The sequence below is a fragment of the Girardinichthys multiradiatus genome, chromosome 17 (assembly GCF_021462225.1).
Source record: "Girardinichthys multiradiatus isolate DD_20200921_A chromosome 17, DD_fGirMul_XY1, whole genome shotgun sequence".
In the NCBI taxonomy this organism is placed as follows: Eukaryota; Metazoa; Chordata; class Actinopteri; order Cyprinodontiformes; family Goodeidae; genus Girardinichthys; species Girardinichthys multiradiatus.
This window is the reverse complement of record NC_061809.1, coordinates 11915626-11932966: the sequence shown is the minus strand read 5'-3', so window position 1 is coordinate 11932966 and position 17341 is coordinate 11915626. Positions and strand designations below refer to the sequence as shown.

Here is a 17341-nt window from a genome sequence, read left to right as displayed (position 1 = left end):
CACTTGCCTCAGTTAAGGTCTGAGTTCAACAATAAGAAACAGCATAAAAATGCCTTCACACAGAGGCCTGTCTCACAATGGCCAAAAAACATCTTGATGATCCTCCAAATGTTTGGGAAAATATTCAGTGGACTGACGATGGACAGACGAGTCAAAAGTGGAACTTTTCGGAAGAGGTGCGTCCTGTTACATTTGACGTAAAACTAAAAGAGGTTTTCAAAACAAAGAACATCATACTGACAGTCAAACATGGTGGCGGTAGTGTTATAGTCTGGGGCCTCGATGCTGCTTTAGGACCTGGACAAAAAGCTGTAAATGATGGAACCATAAGATCTGCTCTCCACTAGAAATTCCTAAAGGCCATCACTTTGTGACCTTAAGCTGAAGTGCACCTGGGTTATGAAGCAGGTGAATAATCCAAAGAACACCAGCAGGTCCTCTCCTAATGGCTCAAATAAAACTAAACAAAGGTTTTGGAGTGGTCTAGTTAAAGTCTGGACTTAAATGCTATCGAGCCAAATTTTCTGTTACTTTTGAAACAGAAGGTGCATGCACACAAGTAATAATAATAGCATGTTTTGTCAATTGTATAGCAAATCAAGGAGAAGTCTTAAAAATAGTTTCTAATGGTCAGAAGTTACACAAATAGAAATAGGTGTGGCCTGTTCTGGCATTTTCTTCTTCAGCAAAGATCTCTTTGACTTGCTTAGTGCCATTATTACTGACTACAGACGAACAGCCAAACATAGTGTTTCGTTACCAAAAAAAAAAAAAATAAAGAACCAAGTTGCTGACGCTGAGGTGGCAAAACACACCAACTGACAGAAAAGATGCGCAGAATGGTCTTATTCTGCTAAGTGGCTGTTGCATTTGAGGACCGTGTCAGAAACAATGTTAAGGTTTGTTGTTGGAGGTTGAAAATGGCACTCTAAATAAATGAGCTCACTCATAAATCCTGCAGACACTCCGAGCCAGTGTGAGATATCATGAGAGGAGCTCTTTCTCTCACTCTCTCTGTACTTGACTCCTACACACTAGTATCAACAGGAAAGAGTCAGCCAATGAAACTAATTGGGTGGTGTGTGCCTTATGAAAAGAACAGGCTGTACTGTCCTGGGCTCCCTCCCACAGCTCTCTGACTGGCTGCTGGCTAAGTGGTCTGCTTTCCTTCACTTTGCTGTGATTGGAGTCTGGGAATGCCAATAACTAAAAACTTTTCTTCCCTCTCTTTTTTTTTCTTTCCTCAGGACATGCCCATGTTGTTTTTTAACTTCAGACTGAAGGGATTCAGCAGTCACGGCCTGTACACTACGGACAAAATGTACACTTTTTATTTTTTGTCCTAAAAAGATCTTTTTACATAACCTCCTGAACTTACGTTGATGCTTACGGAAGATCTGTAAATAAACCACCTCATCATTATAGTCAACATTCACTAAATGTTAAATTTGATCATGTCTCTTAACAGTTGCAGCAATTAAACCTGTGTTTTTGTTGCATTTCTTTTAATTAAGCTGCGCTTCAAATAATATAAGAATACACAATAGCAATTATTTGGCTCAGTTTAGCAATTTTATTTATTCATCTTTTATTTTTTTTTTAAATGATGAAAATATATATTTACAAGAATGCACAAAATGTTGCTTTGGACAGCTAAACAATAACCCACCAAAAAAAAGACGTAAATAAGTTAGTATAGTCTTACAGTGTTTTTAAAAAAAAAAACAAAAAAAAAAACACTTCAAAGTTTTACACAAAGCGAAGGGGTGACACTTTGTATTTCTGCCCTCACTTAAATGACAAATGAATAGTGCAATCAATTACATGTTCCACATGAATTTCACACCACAAACACGATTCTTTGATTCACATATTTGCATAAAGAAAGCCCAGTGGTTTTAACATATTTTCTCCAGATATGTTACCCTGGACCACACCAACTTGTGCAGGGGGAGGGGGGTGAATGTACCTCACTAAAATATAAATTCAATGAATTTTAGGAAAATAAAATGGAACTTTCAGGATTATTTGCAAACACTGTTTTTAAAGAAAATTATGGATATTGCTCAGCAGTTTTAACCACAGGCTGAAAAAGAGGCGTGATTTCTGCCCCTCGCCCACCCAACCCCCTCCCTCCCTGATCCCATTTAAAAAACAAAAAAATAAAAATAGGGAAATGAGAAGACTGTAAACTTTATCTATCATGGCTACTCCCAGTTTCATGGATCCTCAACTTACAGTGAAGACCATGTGGGCCTTCATCAACAACACCATAGAAAAAGTGAACATTTTGTTTCCATGTAACCCTGATGTTTGAAATCTGCATTTTTTTTTTTTTATATAAAAAAAAAAAACTTACATCAAATACCTGAATAATGACACAAATTAACATTTTTTTATACTAAATAACGTTTAGATTTCTCTGATGGGAATTGCACTGCAACTCCCTGAGTCAAACTCACAAATACACACATTTACACAAAAAGGTATGAAAACCAATTATTTGCTACATCTGAAACATAGGTAGTAGATATTTATATATATATATATATATATATATATATATATATATGAGCAAAAATCAATTTGCACAATGCTACATTGTCTGCTGCTTTTGAGGCAATTTTATAATAGAAAAATATGAGTCGATAGTGTACATATTCAGTGCTTGTGCAGCCTCTCCTCCTCCCTTCTTTCGGATAAAGCTGCTTTGTTTTTCATGTTTTTCTCCACGTCTTCTGTCAGATGGTGAGGAAGCCTACAGTATTCCACCGGCGACAGGTCTTAGTGCTCTGTGGGACGCAAAGAGGAAACGGCTGTTGATTCAAAATGCATTCACTAATGCGTGATATCACTCATGCATTCACTCACACACAGAGAGAGAGAGAGGGTGAAAGGTCGGAGCTGAAAGCTTTGAGAGAGACTTGTGTGAGAGTATAACAGTGAGTGCAGATAATTCCAGCTGTTCTGCACGCATGTTTACTACTTTTGCACGCAGTGTAGAGTAGTGCAGAAGCCATTCAAAGCACAAGGGAGATAAAATGGTTTCTAACCTGGCACCATACAGCACGGGACCTCCTCTCCCTCCTCGGACCTGCTGGCTCTCTCCTCTGCCTGGCTTCCAGAGCAGAGCGCCTGTTCGTCATCGTCCTCTTCGTCGGAATGCGACTTTTTGCTTTTACTCGTACAACCGTCAGAGCAATAACCTGCAAAACCAAAATCGATAAATGCACGAAGTACACACACAAAAAAAAAAAAAGGTTTGCATGAAGGAAACGCCTCCACTTTTGTTAAGTTCGAGAAAAAGTCACTCAAAAAAACAAGGAATTGCGTGCAATCTGAATAAGTTATTTTTATTGCAATAAAAGTAGAAATTCAATCATACTGCAAACTGCTGCGTTTCTGCAGTTTCTTCCGTTTTAATAATAATAATAAAAAAAAGCTAAATGCATGACAGTTTTAATAAAAGTAGGTTTTCTCACCTGCAGATTCTGCAGATCGTTTCCGCGAACCGTTAGTCTGAGCCGACCGCCTCCTCCTCTCCGGGCTGTTTTCGCCAGCCTCTCCCCGGGGCGGCTGGCTCCCCCGGGGGGACCTGCGGTAAAACTCCGGCGCGTCTTCGTCCTCCTGCCACTCGTAATCCCCCGGAGGGAGCGGCCTGTCCTCCACCGGATCAAAGTTGTACGTCTCCCTGAAAGCTTCCACGGCTTCCCGTTGCAACGCCTCCGCTTGCTTCCGCGTCTCCTCCGGGTCAGGTGTGCCGAACAGCACCCTGCGGACCGACCTGGCGCTGTCCGGCTGTCTTGCGTCCACCCGCTCCACCGTGGGGCTCCCGTTAGAGAGGCGGACGTCTGACATCTTGTTGCACATATGACGTGAAAAAACCAAAACCGCAGCAAAAGAAGAAGAAAAACAAGGTCTCGGTCCCTTTAAAAACAACTGCTATTCCAAAGTAGTATTCCCTCCGAAAGCAAAGTCACACGAACGACGCATGCATCCTCCGCGGCTATCATCCAAATTACGCGTTAATAAAAACGGAAGGTCTCCAGAAAGGGGGGATTTTCACGCAGCCACTCCTGTCAGGTTCGTAGTAAAAGTCTGATGAAAACACGTCAAGTCATAACAGCCAACATGGCGTTAAAGAGAGCTCTGAGCGAAGGAGGAAACCTGACTATTTAAACAGAAAAGCGATTCGTCAGAGCGCTCGCTGGAGCACCGCCCACACAGCAGAGCAGTGGGAAGAGATGAGTTGGATCAACTTTATATATCAGCAAAGAAACTGATGAGTCCCTTTTTCACTCTGCTGTTTGCCTTGCAAAAGTGTCCATACACCCAGATTCAACGTATTTAAACGTGACACACCAACAGAAAAGCAGTGCATACCTTTCTGAACAGTGTGGCGTGCAGAAGCACATATTTGGGTTGCACATCTACATAAAAATAAGCTCAAAATCAGACGGGATGTACAGTGCAAGTTTTAAATCCTGCCACAGACTGTCAATTACGTTTTTTTTGTCTGGACTTTGACTGGGCCATTCTGACATAAGTATGCTTTCATCTAAACCTTGCCCTAGTAGTATGTCTGGATGTTGGAGGTCATTGTTCTGCTGGAAAGGGGATCCTTCACCCCAGCATCTGAACGTTTGCAGCCTCTGACAGGATTTTCTTTCATGCTGGGAAACAGCATCCCAGCAGCTTGATGCTGTCACCATGTTTGCTAAAAATTAAAGTTTTAGCCACATTCATCCATATTTGCCTGCGTGGCTTGTGATGAATTCTAAACAGGGCTTCTCAGGCCGTTCTCTAGTTCCTGCAGCTTTATTCACAAAGGCCAGATTTGTGCAGCACATGACGAATAGTTGTTCCTATTTATATTTATACTGAGATTAACACCCATAGATGAGCTTTCCTGACCCCGCTGGAAAAAAGGAATCCCCACAGCATGATGCTCCCACCACCTTGTTTCATAATCATATGACTTCTGAGAGCAATGGGCTCTGTATTTTATTCAGGCATATCTTAATAAAGGAGACTGAATACAGATACAAAATACATTTTACAAAATATATTTTTTTAAAGTTCAAAACCATATTATTTTTCTTCCACTTGATAATCTCATGCTACTCTGTGTTGGTCTATCACATAAATCACATACTAAGTTTGTAGATGAAATGCAAAAAGATAGCTAGGTATGAATACTTCTGCAAGGCTCTATGTTCCCACCATCATCTGATTTAACAATCTGTACAGCGTTTTCATTGACAGCCATCTGCAGCATCGTGCCCCTGCAGGATAAAACAGGCAGCAAACACGTGACAACACCTGCAGCAGTAGTAGTAGTAGTAGTAGTGCGATGAAGCATCGCTCCAGGCAAGACACCCTATCAAATGAATCAATCATGCAATCACTGCATGAGAGATGATACATCACTGCTCGGATCGGATTCTGTGCCACATAAACCTCATCCCTGATTTAATCAGCGTTAACTCTTAACATGGAGCTTTTAGGGTCACTCCAGTGAAGCCTTTCCTCGGGAACAACAGGGAAAAAAAAAAAAGCTTCGCCTTTGCCTCCAATGACATCAGCTGTGGAGCAGAGGCCTTCCGTCATTGTTGGCTCAGTGCCTATCGCTGTCAGACTTTGGCACTGGTGTGGTTTGCGTGCTTCACTGGGTGTAATTGCTAATGTGGGCTTAAAATTTAAACACTAAAACGGAGGGGGGAGAAAAGGGGAGGTGGAGCTAAATTTATAACAAACTCCTTCTCGTCAGGGATTTGTTTCCCTCTTGAAAGCACAGTCACTTCTGTAACAACTGAATGAAATCAGCGAAAATTCTTCTCGCATAAGTTTTACAACGTCTCAAAGTCCACTCTCCAAGTGATTATCATCGGGATTCCTCTGCAGCTTTTTGCCAGTAAAAAAAAAACAGAACGATGCCTGCCTTCAAGGCCATGCTGTTTCAATTAACCCTCGCAGAGGCTCAAAACATCTCGTGATAAAGGCAGCCGAGGCCATCTGTTACATAGATGTTATCGGGTTAGGATCACACTTAATCCATAATGTGTTTTTGCTGCCGTAAACTGCGCGCGGCCTCGTACGGACCGAGACTCGGACTGGAAACAGACCTTCCATTGCTTCGGTTGGACGGGAAAAGTAAGCAACAATGCAGGAGGATGTTCGGTTAGGGCCTCAAAGGCATAACCGGTTGAAAACATTTTTCTAGGGAGAGAAAAGCAACTGGAAAATAGTGCAAAGAAAATTCCAACAATTGGTCTGAAGAACTTTGTATTCCTTTCTTCCTTACACAGAAGTGGACTATATTTACTAAATAGATGACCTATGAAGGTCATTGCTTGCCCTGGATTTTACTTAATGGTACCCATCCCTTTCCCTGCTAATGCATCCCAACAACGTGATGGTGCCACCACCATATTTCACCATGAGGATGGTGTTATCAAGGTAATGTACAGGGTTATTGTTTAGGTGGCTTTACAAGTTAGGGGATCTCTGAAGGAAATCATTGCAACTGGGTTTTATTTAGAGGCATCAGAGTAAAGTGGGCTGAATACAAATACATGCCACATTTTTTAATTTTAGGTAGTGAGAAAAAAATTTAACCATTTATCATTTTGTTTTGTATCAAAATCAGGCCATGTTTTGTGAAAAATCAAAATTTGATACATGTGGGCTTTGGGTTTGACGTGATAAAATGTTAAAAGTTCAAAGGGTATGAATATTTTTGCAAGGCACTGTATGTTTGTTAGAAAACATTTCTTTCTGTGAGTTACCAAGTCAGATTTAATCCCCAAAACATGAACTCGATTCAGAGTAGATATAGCGCTGGAGGTGTTGCTGCTCTGAGACCTCACAGCTGCTTCAACTGAACATCTTCACAATAAAAACCATATCAAGTAGCAGGATACCACAGCAGTCTGAGTTTAACATAAATGATACCTTTGAATTTCAAATTCAAAGCAAGACAAGATACATTTCCATTCCATGATATGGTTTTTCACTATCTTCACCAGAATTTCTAGGACTGAACGTTTTGTTCTGTTTTCGACCATAAAAATGAAAGCTCTGTTGCGGTCTGGTGAGCGTGTTTGAGGACCTCGTGTGTCATGAGACGCCGGGCTTTGAACTCTGCTTCTTCTTTGCTAGTTCGGCCTGAATCTGCTGGGGGAACTGGTCCAGGTGCTTGTTCACGCACTCAATGCAGAACCTCTTGGTGTAGAACAGGCTGCAGTCCTGCACAAAAAAAAAAAAGCAAGGTATGTCAGTGCTGTAATTTCTGTAATGTCACACAGGTTATTTTTTTTTCACTTCTTATTATTAATTTGAGCAAATTTTATTACGTTAAATCAAGTTATGCAATAATCATATGCACACGTGTCATACCATGTGTACACAGGTGTTAATAATGTGCATCAATGACTGAAAACGTGTACAGATCCATTATGTGTAAGTGAAAGCACCCATACCTCTTAAGGACTGTAAAGTGAAAATAAACATAAACAGGCAAATATGTATATTTTGGTTACCAATAGAATAATATAATTACATTGCTCCAGCCCCAAATGTTTATGAATCTTACCGGTCCAACACAGACACACATGCTGCACAGGCTGCACGTAGATCCCAACACCAGAAACTTTTCCTTATCCGGACTGAAGGGATCCTTAGCCACAAAACATTCCTCAAGCAACCTGATCAATGGCAGAAACAACACTGAGGCTTAAATCACAGTTAACTTAGCTATTCGTAGAAGCACAACAATAATAAAATATCTCATTGAAGTCATACAGTACCCTGAACACAACACACAAACTGAAGGAGTCATTTTCCGCACCTAAACACCGCACGGCAGCTAAAGCAGTGTTAGCTTTAGCACAAGCTAGCACCAGAACGCTTCTCAAATGGGTGTTTAGCCTAATTTACACTTACACAATGGCTCTGGTGTTGGGTGGTTTCTGGCCGTAGTAAGTAAATGAGGTGCTCAAACCACATAACTGGCAACTGAATGTGTTTTGAGGGGTTTCTGCCGCACTTTGCTCCATCGTTCTGAGAAGTTAGTTTTAGTAAAAACCTATCCTGTTCTGTGAGCAAATAGCGCCACCAACTGGACTGGGGTAGTAAAACACCAGGCTAAAGCAGCTTTGAACCCTGCTCATTATTTAATGTTTCAATCTACTTTAGCTACGGATAAATAAATGTGCCCTAGGAAAAGGTCCCAGAGAAGCAAAGTAAATGAAAACGAGGGGTAGAATTATAAAATGCATAATAACATGGCTGCAGATATGAACAAAATAACAAATAACAAAATAATAGCTAAAAACTGAAAAAAGTAAAATAAATACAAATAAGAGAAAAATATGCAAAATGCCATCATATGTCAATGTCAAATAGCATAGGAACTGCAAGTAAAGGCTGCCTACTCTTGTTTAGTTAAAGTCTGGAAACACAGATTATGTCATACTCTGATGACCTGAGTAGTCTAGATGGTTCATATCTGACAAGCGATGCAGAGATGTTTAGAGGTCTAAGACCCCTCAGTCGCTTATAGACTAGTAAAATGTTATATTTATCCTTTTACAAACAGGAAGTATTTTACTTGTCTGCATAAATGAATTCATTTTATTTTAGGATAGGTCTAAATTAATAAACTGGTCTGGAATACATTATTTTACGGAGGGATCCAGTTCACATTATGAGACGTGTAATAGCGAAGAAAAACCAGACAAATTCTGCTTTATTTATTTCTTATGCGAAAGAGCAAAGAGTCATTTATAAAATAAGATTCAATTGATGGATACAGCACAAAATGATGCTAGTGTACATCTAACAGACTGATATGTTTCTGGAGATAGACTGATACAGATATGATCCAAGGTTGTGATTGAGCTTCATACAGCACAGTTCAATCTTATTTTATCCGCAACACTAATGTGAATAAAAAACAAAAATCAGTCTTATTGTAACAATTGGGAGCAAACCAGTTTAGCTTACTTATGATGAATAAAAATATACATAAGCCATTTGTTGAATTAATTTTAATGAAATCAAAAAGATAAATAATTTACATCTTCATTAGGCAGGTATCTAAATGTAAATTTCACAGAATTGCAAATAAAACAATTTAATATATTAATTTATATAATACTCTACAAGATTATTATTTTACAGAAACAACTTCATGTAATGTACAGGATTTTACAAAATACTGTATAAAGCACTTAATTATAAAATAAGGCATCAATTTCCCATATTTGGTAGTGACCTTACTATCTTTCTCTGTTGTCAATAGATTCTTGTAATATTTACAAAACACTGCATGAACCAGTTCAACAGATTATTGTGTTCTTATTGCAGACGTTTAATACTTGCCAGTGATTTGAATTCACAGGATGTGCACAAAGACATGTTTCACTCTGCAGATTTGACACCTGAAAAGCTTAAAGGCAAACTACGGAGATGTCTGAGTTTTCAAGATTCACTTTGCAAGATTAATATACATTTGCGACATTAGAAACTGCCGTGTATAATAAAATAATTTGTGGTGATGAAATCTGATCTCAAGCAGCACACGTTTACAGCACGGATTCAGGTATTTCTCTGACATTAAATCTTAAAATAGAAAAGGCAGATTAGGCTGGTTTGTATAAATACGCATAACAAATAGGGCTATTTTAACCCCACCTAAAATCCTCTGTGTTTCATATTCTTAGGCTTAAATCAGTGCATTTATAACTTGAGAAATCATGTGCAGCTTTTATTTTATACTTGTGCAAACTATGACAATCAGGACTCAGCAGCCATGCAAGCTGCCTGATTAGAGCATTAACAATAATATGAACTCTAACTAATTTTGTCAATACATGTCTCTGTAGATTTCCTGCAGGAGCGGGTGCAGCGAAGTGTCCTCTGTTGTCTTGATATCCTGGACCAGCTGTGCGTGCTCCGTTACCAGTTCCCGGAGGTCAGCCAGTTTCTGCAGCAGTCTGGGGAAGAGGAAAGCGTCATCAGGATGATTGGCCAGTAGGTGGAGCCGTAGAGCCTGGATGATGCTTTCCTGCAGCTGCTCCACCAGAGGCACATCCACCAGTCCTGGACGGTCTGAGAAGGAGGGATGGTTGAGTGGCACTCTTCTTGTGCTTGAAGAAAAATGAATACACTGCAGAATGCAGCTTACCTCCACAGCAGATAATAGCTGCTACAAAGAGGGCCAGGTCACTGTCATCCAAATCTAGAGAGTTGAAGCGAGTAGCAAACTGGAATTTTGGCTCCATCATATCACTGAAAGGACGGCGGAGACCTTTGAGGAATTCTCGGGTGATGAAGCCTCCGCCACGTGCCACGAGGAGGCCATCCTTGTTCATACATGAGGCCAGAAGGGTGAAAAGAGCTTCATAAACTGCATATTTCAAGAGAGTCACCTTCAAATGGAAAAAAAAGCCACAACATTTGCTTAAACATGGGCTGGCAGCAGAATAAATTAGAAGTAACGGAATCCTATATCTACCTGATCATTCAAATCCAAGCTCTGAAAGCCAGGCACAGCTTTAGCAAACTCTGTTAGCTCGGTGACTGTCTCCACCGAGGTACTCTGGCAGCAGTAGAAGAGCCTGGCTTCAGCCTCCCTCTGCTGGAGCTCCTCATACACCATAGCTGGAATTATTTGCCCAGCCTGAAGGCCTCTGTCGGACTCCACAGACTCAGTCCTTACTATGTGGGCTGCTAACGTCTTTTCAGCAAGCTGAAATGTCTCCATGTCATGAATGATAAAAGGCTGCTGATGAAGATAAAGGAGACAATTTTGGCAAGTTGTGCATAGTAAAGGGTTAAAGGGATAATTCAGGATTTTTGAAATGAGGTTCTGTTATGGTTATAAACAGATAATATCTTACCTGTAGTAGTCGCCATCTTCATTCAGTATAAAACCAGACTACGTGGCCTTGAAGTCAGCAGCTAAGAGCTTGTCCAAGAGGGACAAAGAATGGTTATTTATGCAAAATCCGATGATTATGTACAGAGGGAATGGATGTAGGAAGCGGTGTGTGAATCATGTGCTTAGACAATTAACTTTTCAGTCAGAGTTACTGTGAGATATGAATGTAAGGAACGTTAAAAAGCGAAAATATTATATCTATATAATATGTCAATTAAACACTATTTTATTGATTTTTTTTTCACTTTCTTACTTTTCTATTAGGCATTTACTCTGACTGGGAAAGCTACGTGTTTTAGGCAGAAAGATCTTTGGAGGCACATCATCTTATAAATCCATTTCCTGTGCCAATAATCATCGGTTAATAACCATCCATGGTAAACTTGATGATAGCTTAGAGGTTCTTAAAATAGTGTTAATTTCAACTGTTGGGAAGTTTTTGACATTGGAGATGTTGCAAAATGTTAGAAGTTCACTTTGGTCTTGGTCCCTCTCAGATTTAACCTCCAGCTCCAATTAATTTTTATTTACACCAAATGAAGATATCAAAGACTTATTTACTACAGATAGGATATTAATGCTTAAATACTTGAACCTTTCTTCAAAAAATCCCAAACTATTGCTTTCAGTTGCAATGAAACATGTTCAATTTTCTTCTTTTTTTACCGGCTCGCTGGTTTTTCCAGTTAGTATGAGCCGTGCTTTTGCCTTGTTCATGTTGAAGTTCTTTATGTAGGCTTCATGGATCTGTCTGACCAGAATCTTGTGGTCGGCCTTGATGGGGTCTTCTACTTCTGTTTCAACAACCTTCTTTTCCACCTTGAGCTTCAGCTTCTCTGCCTGGGGCATGCGACCGAACCGGATGGCTATTGCATAAACAATTAAACATCAGACACTGATTTCTATTGATGTCATAATATGCACACAATACAGATCAGCTTTTTGCATTTTTGTATTCTGTTCTGTATTTCTATTCTTCGAGGTACTATGCGGTGCCTCTCATGTTTCAACCTGCTTTAAGAGGTTAGTGTGGCAAACCCAATGACCTCTCTGCAGTCATTGCAAGTGACAGACCAGATGTAGAGCTATACTGAACCAGCTGCAACAGGACATGGTTCTATAAATAACTGTCAGTGGTAAAGGATGCAAAAACGTGGGCTAAATCATAGAGGGACATGTCCTACTACTGTAAAGAGCACATGCAGATTTAAACTGAAAAACATCTTCACTGCAATCCGACCTGACTGCATTTATAAATCTTACAGCTATTACAGCTGAACATCCTTTTACAAAGCTCTAGTTTGTAGTGATGGGAGCTCTGACTCTTTGAGGAAAGCCGGCTCTTTTGGCTCCTGAGGGGTCTAAATTAATTTATTAACTAAAATAATGTAAAATTGTTTGTAAAAGTGAAATACAAATGAACAAAACATACTGTTTATTATTTATACTACTTACATAAACACAATATTGAACAGAGTGCTAATTCATTTTAAAGTATTAAAACATCTTAGATACCTGTGCAGGTTATGTGGAGAACGAGCTGGATGCATTCTGCCTGTGTATTATGGATGCAATCTCATTTTGTAACCTTTTCAGCATGTTGTCTCTGCAGCAGCTGTTCTCTATCACATGTGCATGTCTCTATGGTACATCAGAAGGGCAAAAAGCACACTACCTTTCACATGTTTGCACATTTTCTGTGCAATAAATAGGCATCGATTTTTACCTGGATACACCAAGACGACAACACACAACGCGCCAAGGACCAGGAGACAGCACATTACATGTTGAAGACATGTGAAAAGGCCCGTGCTTTCGGCTTTTCTGTCTATGTTTTCACTTTTCATCAACTGATAAAGAGTTTTACTAACACTTTACCAACACTGATTATTTACAGCCAATATTTCAAGATGATTATTTTTATTTTCTATTTATATGTTTAATTTTTGAACTTTTGTTATTTTGCTGACCTCGAATTGGATAAAAAAAAAAAACTGAACTACATCAATTATTTCCATGGCAAAATAATAGATATGGCATCAATTTCTTAGGGCTGCACGGTGGCGTAGTTGGCAGCACTGTTGCCCTGCAGCAAGAAGGTCCTGGGTTCGACTCCAAGCCAGGGGGCCTTTCTGCATGTAGTTTGCATGTTCTCTCCGGGTACTCTCTCCTCTACAATCTATAGTAAATAGATTTAAAACAAACTTTACCATTATGGGACATCCCCACAGAGAGACACTTTTGGAACCTGCAGTACTGGCATTTGTTTCGATTCTTCTTCAGGATTTTACAGCTGCGTTCACACTTATCGTATTCCAGCTTTAGTCTGATGGTCCTCCGAAAGAAACCCTGATTGAAACACAAAACAAATATGCTGCTTAGCCTTATTTTCATGAAAAAACTAGCCCATGAACTGTGTGTTTATGATATAAACGCATACTTCTTTTGGCATCTAACTTTTTAGAAAAAACATTTTGCAGATTAGGTATAATTTCACCTCTACATTTATATATATCACATATATATCTTCCAGGAAATACCTACAATATACCTCCAGCACCCACCATTCTGTCCATTTTCTTCTCTTTTGAATTGCAGCCACTGAAATCAAAGCCTTAAAAAGCAGTAAACAACACTCTTTCCGAGGAAGGTCCCTGATTGGGCGAGACAGGATACAACCCTCCAACAGTCACTCACACCTCTGAGCCAACACAAGCAAACAGATGTCACACATATGCCAAAACATATGATCCTCTGATTTACTCTGACCCGCACACATCAATGAAACATCAGTCGGGACACTGCAACCCTTACTGTCAAGCAGGGAAAATGAATTTTCAGGCAATATATCTGGAGCCACATGTTCATAAAAATACACCAGCCATCATCCTCCACAACATCTTGGCTGCATTTATGCTGAGGAGCAGTTTTGGCACATTGCTATTAAAGGTTATTATGTGTCACATATCACATTTTTGTGTCATTTCTAACCAGAACCATCTGGTTTTGTGGGAGACCTGGGTGAAATCTTCATGAATGTAGTTAAAGGGGACGGCCAAAACGTAAAGCACCATATGATAGTCATTAGAAAAGCACTACATGACAACAGAGCTGGGGAAGGAGAGATTAAATGTGTGGTTGTGCAAGTGTACATGTCTGTGACTGGAGGAAGAGAGAAACGCAGAGTTGAGCACAGAAATATTACATGTAGAGTAAAAAAAACTCTCAGATTTAAGGTTTAATGTTCCTCAAGAGTACTTTCTTTTTAAGAAAGTAAAAAGATAAATTAAAAACACATTAATTTAATGCTATGTACATTTTAGTTCCTAAATGTAATTTCAGTATCTCAGTATCTCATATTATTGTCAGTACAAACGTAAACCGTTGAACCCCGCTATTAAAGCACAGAACCCCCTCTTTTCACAGCAAGGTGACAAAAATGATCCACAGAGCATGCAGAGCTAGCATGCAGGAGTTTTCCATGATGACACAATATTAGCCAGAGAATGTAAGAGCAAAGTGCTATCAAAGTTCACCTCGAACAGGTTCAGGTTCCTTGTCACCATGTGCCAAATTTGGTTCAGCAGCACTACGACACAGTGGATTACGTGCCAAGACAACCGTCTGCTCTGACAATAAGATAAGCATAAGCCTCCCTTTTAAAGGGAAATATATACTGTAAAGTCCAAATTTAGTGCTACAATTGGGAAATATGTCTACTAAATCATGGAATAGACTAGTATTGGCACCCTGCTGTTAATACTTAGTAATAATTAATAATACAATCCCTGTTTGCCAATATAACATTAATAGGTCTTGTACTATATCAATTCACAACGTTGGGATATTTGACTATTCCTCTTTGCACAATCTCTGGAGTGTAGACCATCCATAGTCCTGGTTTCACTTTTATGTTTTTTTCTCTTCAGCTCGCCCCACAGGCTTTCTATATGAATTAGCTCTGAGGACTCAGGTGGTAATAGAAGAAGGTTGATTTTGTGTCTAGGGAACCCTTTCTGTGTTGGTATGGTCAGATGTTCTGGATTATTATCATGCTGATGACATCTTTTCAGTATTCTGGTGGAGGCCTCCAGATTTTATTTAAAATGCTTTTATTATTTGAAAGAGTTCATGATGCCATGTATTCTAGCAAGCTTCCCATGGTATCTGAAAGAGGAGTAAGTCCAAAGCATCACAGATCCTCTATCATATAGTGACTGTGATGTACTGAAAGGGTTAAAGTCAACCCATAAACATTACCCATCATAATGGCTTATAAGGGGTAATACAGGATTAGGAAAAAGGCAGTGATGCGATACAAAACAAAGATCACCAGAACCTGACGCAGAAAATACCCAAGGGGGAGGATGATGGACAGCCTACATGAGGGCCACAATACAGAGCTGAGCCAGATAAAAAGGATATCAGAACCATGTCTTACGCAAATTGCACAGGTCAATGCTGCAAGTTGTAAAACACGACTAGGGGTGCACCAATTGCAGTTTTCTGGCCGTTCACCGATTACGATCTTTAAAAAGCCTGACCTGCCGATTCTGATTTTGGCCAATACCGATTTATTTTATAACTGACATTGTCGGGTGTTATAAGGTCCCGATGCACCTTTTAAATTCCAATATTATTTCATTGAACAACACCTGTGAAACAATACAAACTTGTTTTAACTGTACCTGAGGTGTGCTCTTAAATATAAATGTATGGTTTAGAGCATTGCAGTTCCTTTATTCTTTCATTTTTCACATTTTAAAAACAAACAAAATTTGCACAATAGGTTAGACAAGTAAATAAGATCGTTGGATCGGTTTTACGTGTAAGTATCGGCTGATCGATCGATTGGCCGGCCGATCAATCGGTACACCCCTAGACACGACCCTTTGGTTCTTTTCCTATTCCTATGTCATATGCCATATTTAAACTCCAGGGAAACAGAAAATAATAGATTACTCCTTACCAAAGTAAATAGTAAAGCATTATCTTAAAAATATATTTTATAGGAATTGCTAGGAATATCAATAATAAGTGTTGCTCTGATCATTTTGCAAAATAAAATACAATAAAATAAAAACAATTTTATTTCCTGTGATTAAATCAAAGTTTGGATTATTCAAACTTTTTCACCAGGAGATTGTGTCACTGTAATAGAAGATTCAGTTAATTTTAGACATCTCTACCAATGTTATAAATAAATGTGGAGGCTGAAGATTTGAAAAACAAATTGCATCCATTTAACCAACACAACATTGAGCAGAGGCTGAACAGTTGGATGAAAATTCTGAAGCATTATCTTCCTGTCTGTGTCTATCTCCCTTGCAGCAAATTGATTTGAGACAAAATTAAACAATTAAATAATTCCACATAAAAAGCTATTTGTTTTTATTATTTAAGTTCCTTTTGCAAATTATGGTTGAAGATAAGAAACCTTTCAAGACAAAAGTTTGAAAGGACACGGAGAGACGTCAAAGGTTTGGATTAAAAACGACAACTAGAGGTTTATTTACGGTGTTTTGTTTTACGACAAAGTCCCATGACCAGATAAACACTGCAGTGTTTATTTGCACTGGTTTTAACATACACAGTGATCTAATGATTGCAGCTCAACGTCTGTTACACAATGTTCTCTGTGTAGAAGCTTATTAAATGACCACATTTAGGACTCTTGTTGAGCTAAACTATCAGCGCTGAAGACTGCTCTTCATGTATGTGAGAGAGGTGACAAGTGAACCAAGGACGCCACATCACCCACCTCACATGACCCAGCTGCCTGCATGCCTCAGAAACTTTCCACTTGGACCTCGAGGTCAAAAACCTCTCCAGGCTGGGACTGGCATGTGTTTGGATGATGCATGCAGTCATTCCTGTTTGTGGATGTGTACAAATACTTTATAATGTTTGCGACGTTTTTCCCCACAATTCAGTTTGCCGAAACTGTTGGACCTACGGTGGCTTGTAAAAGTATTCATACCCCTTGAACTTTTCCACATATTGTCACATTACAACCACAAACATAAATATATTTTTTTGGAATTTTATGAGAAAGATCAACAAAAAGAGGTATACAATTGTGAAGTGGAACGAAAAATTATACATGATTTCATTTCTTTTTTTAACAAATAAAAAATTTAAAAGAGCATTGTGCAAAAGTATTCAGGCCCCCTGAGTCAATACTTTGTGCAACCATGTTGTGCTGCAATTACAGCTGCAAGTCTTTTATGGTATGTCTCTACCAGCTTTGCACATCTAGTGACTGAAATGTTTGCCCATTCTTCTTTGTAAAACAGCTCAAGCTCAGTCAGATTAGATGGAGAGCGTTTGTGAACAGCAGTTTTCACATCTTGCCACAGATTCTTGATTGGGTTTAGGTCTGGACTTTGACAGGGC

The 17341-nt window shown here is 39.3% G+C and overlaps 3 protein-coding genes across 13 annotated transcripts in view; all 3 read right to left on the bottom strand.

Moving 5' to 3' along the window:
* Positions 1 to 1559: 1559 nt before the first annotated feature.
* Positions 1560 to 4843, bottom strand: cdkn1ba (cyclin-dependent kinase inhibitor 1Ba). Its single transcript, XM_047390181.1, has 3 exons — positions 3483 to 4843; positions 3054 to 3206; positions 1560 to 2792 (listed from the first exon to the last, which is right to left on the bottom strand). The coding sequence occupies exons 1-3, from the start codon at positions 3868 to 3870 to the stop codon at positions 2785 to 2787; spliced, it is 549 nt and encodes a 182-aa protein (XP_047246137.1). The 5' UTR covers positions 3871 to 4843; the 3' UTR covers positions 1560 to 2784.
* A 143-nt stretch (positions 4844 to 4986) lies between these two features.
* Positions 4987 to 8106, bottom strand: cdpf1 (cysteine rich DPF motif domain containing 1). Its single transcript, XM_047390182.1, has 3 exons — positions 7945 to 8106; positions 7595 to 7706; positions 4987 to 7248 (listed from the first exon to the last, which is right to left on the bottom strand). Exons 1-3 carry the CDS (start codon positions 8055 to 8057, stop codon positions 7120 to 7122), a joined length of 354 nt encoding a protein of 117 aa, XP_047246138.1. The 5' UTR covers positions 8058 to 8106; the 3' UTR covers positions 4987 to 7119.
* Positions 8107 to 8715: 609 nt separating this feature from the next.
* The window catches only part of LOC124883272 (peroxisome proliferator-activated receptor alpha-like), a 55587-nt gene continuing 46961 nt past the window's right edge, over positions 8716 to 17341 (bottom strand). For 8 of the 11 annotated variants that reach the window (XM_047390298.1, XM_047390304.1, XM_047390305.1 and 5 more), the window contains 5 exons: positions 13156 to 13294; positions 11612 to 11811; positions 10520 to 10789; positions 10190 to 10433; positions 8716 to 10113 (listed from right to left, as the gene is read on the bottom strand). In XM_047390298.1, coding sequence (XP_047246254.1) covers positions 9869 to 10113; positions 10190 to 10433; positions 10520 to 10789; positions 11612 to 11811; positions 13156 to 13294 — 1098 coding nt within the window. In that variant the 3' untranslated portion in view covers positions 8716 to 9868. Of the gene's footprint in view, positions 10114 to 10189; positions 10434 to 10519; positions 10790 to 11611; positions 11812 to 12460; positions 13118 to 13155; positions 13295 to 17341 lie in introns of those variants that run through there. The other 3 variants (XM_047390307.1, XM_047390306.1, XM_047390308.1) reach the window with 3 other exon arrangements.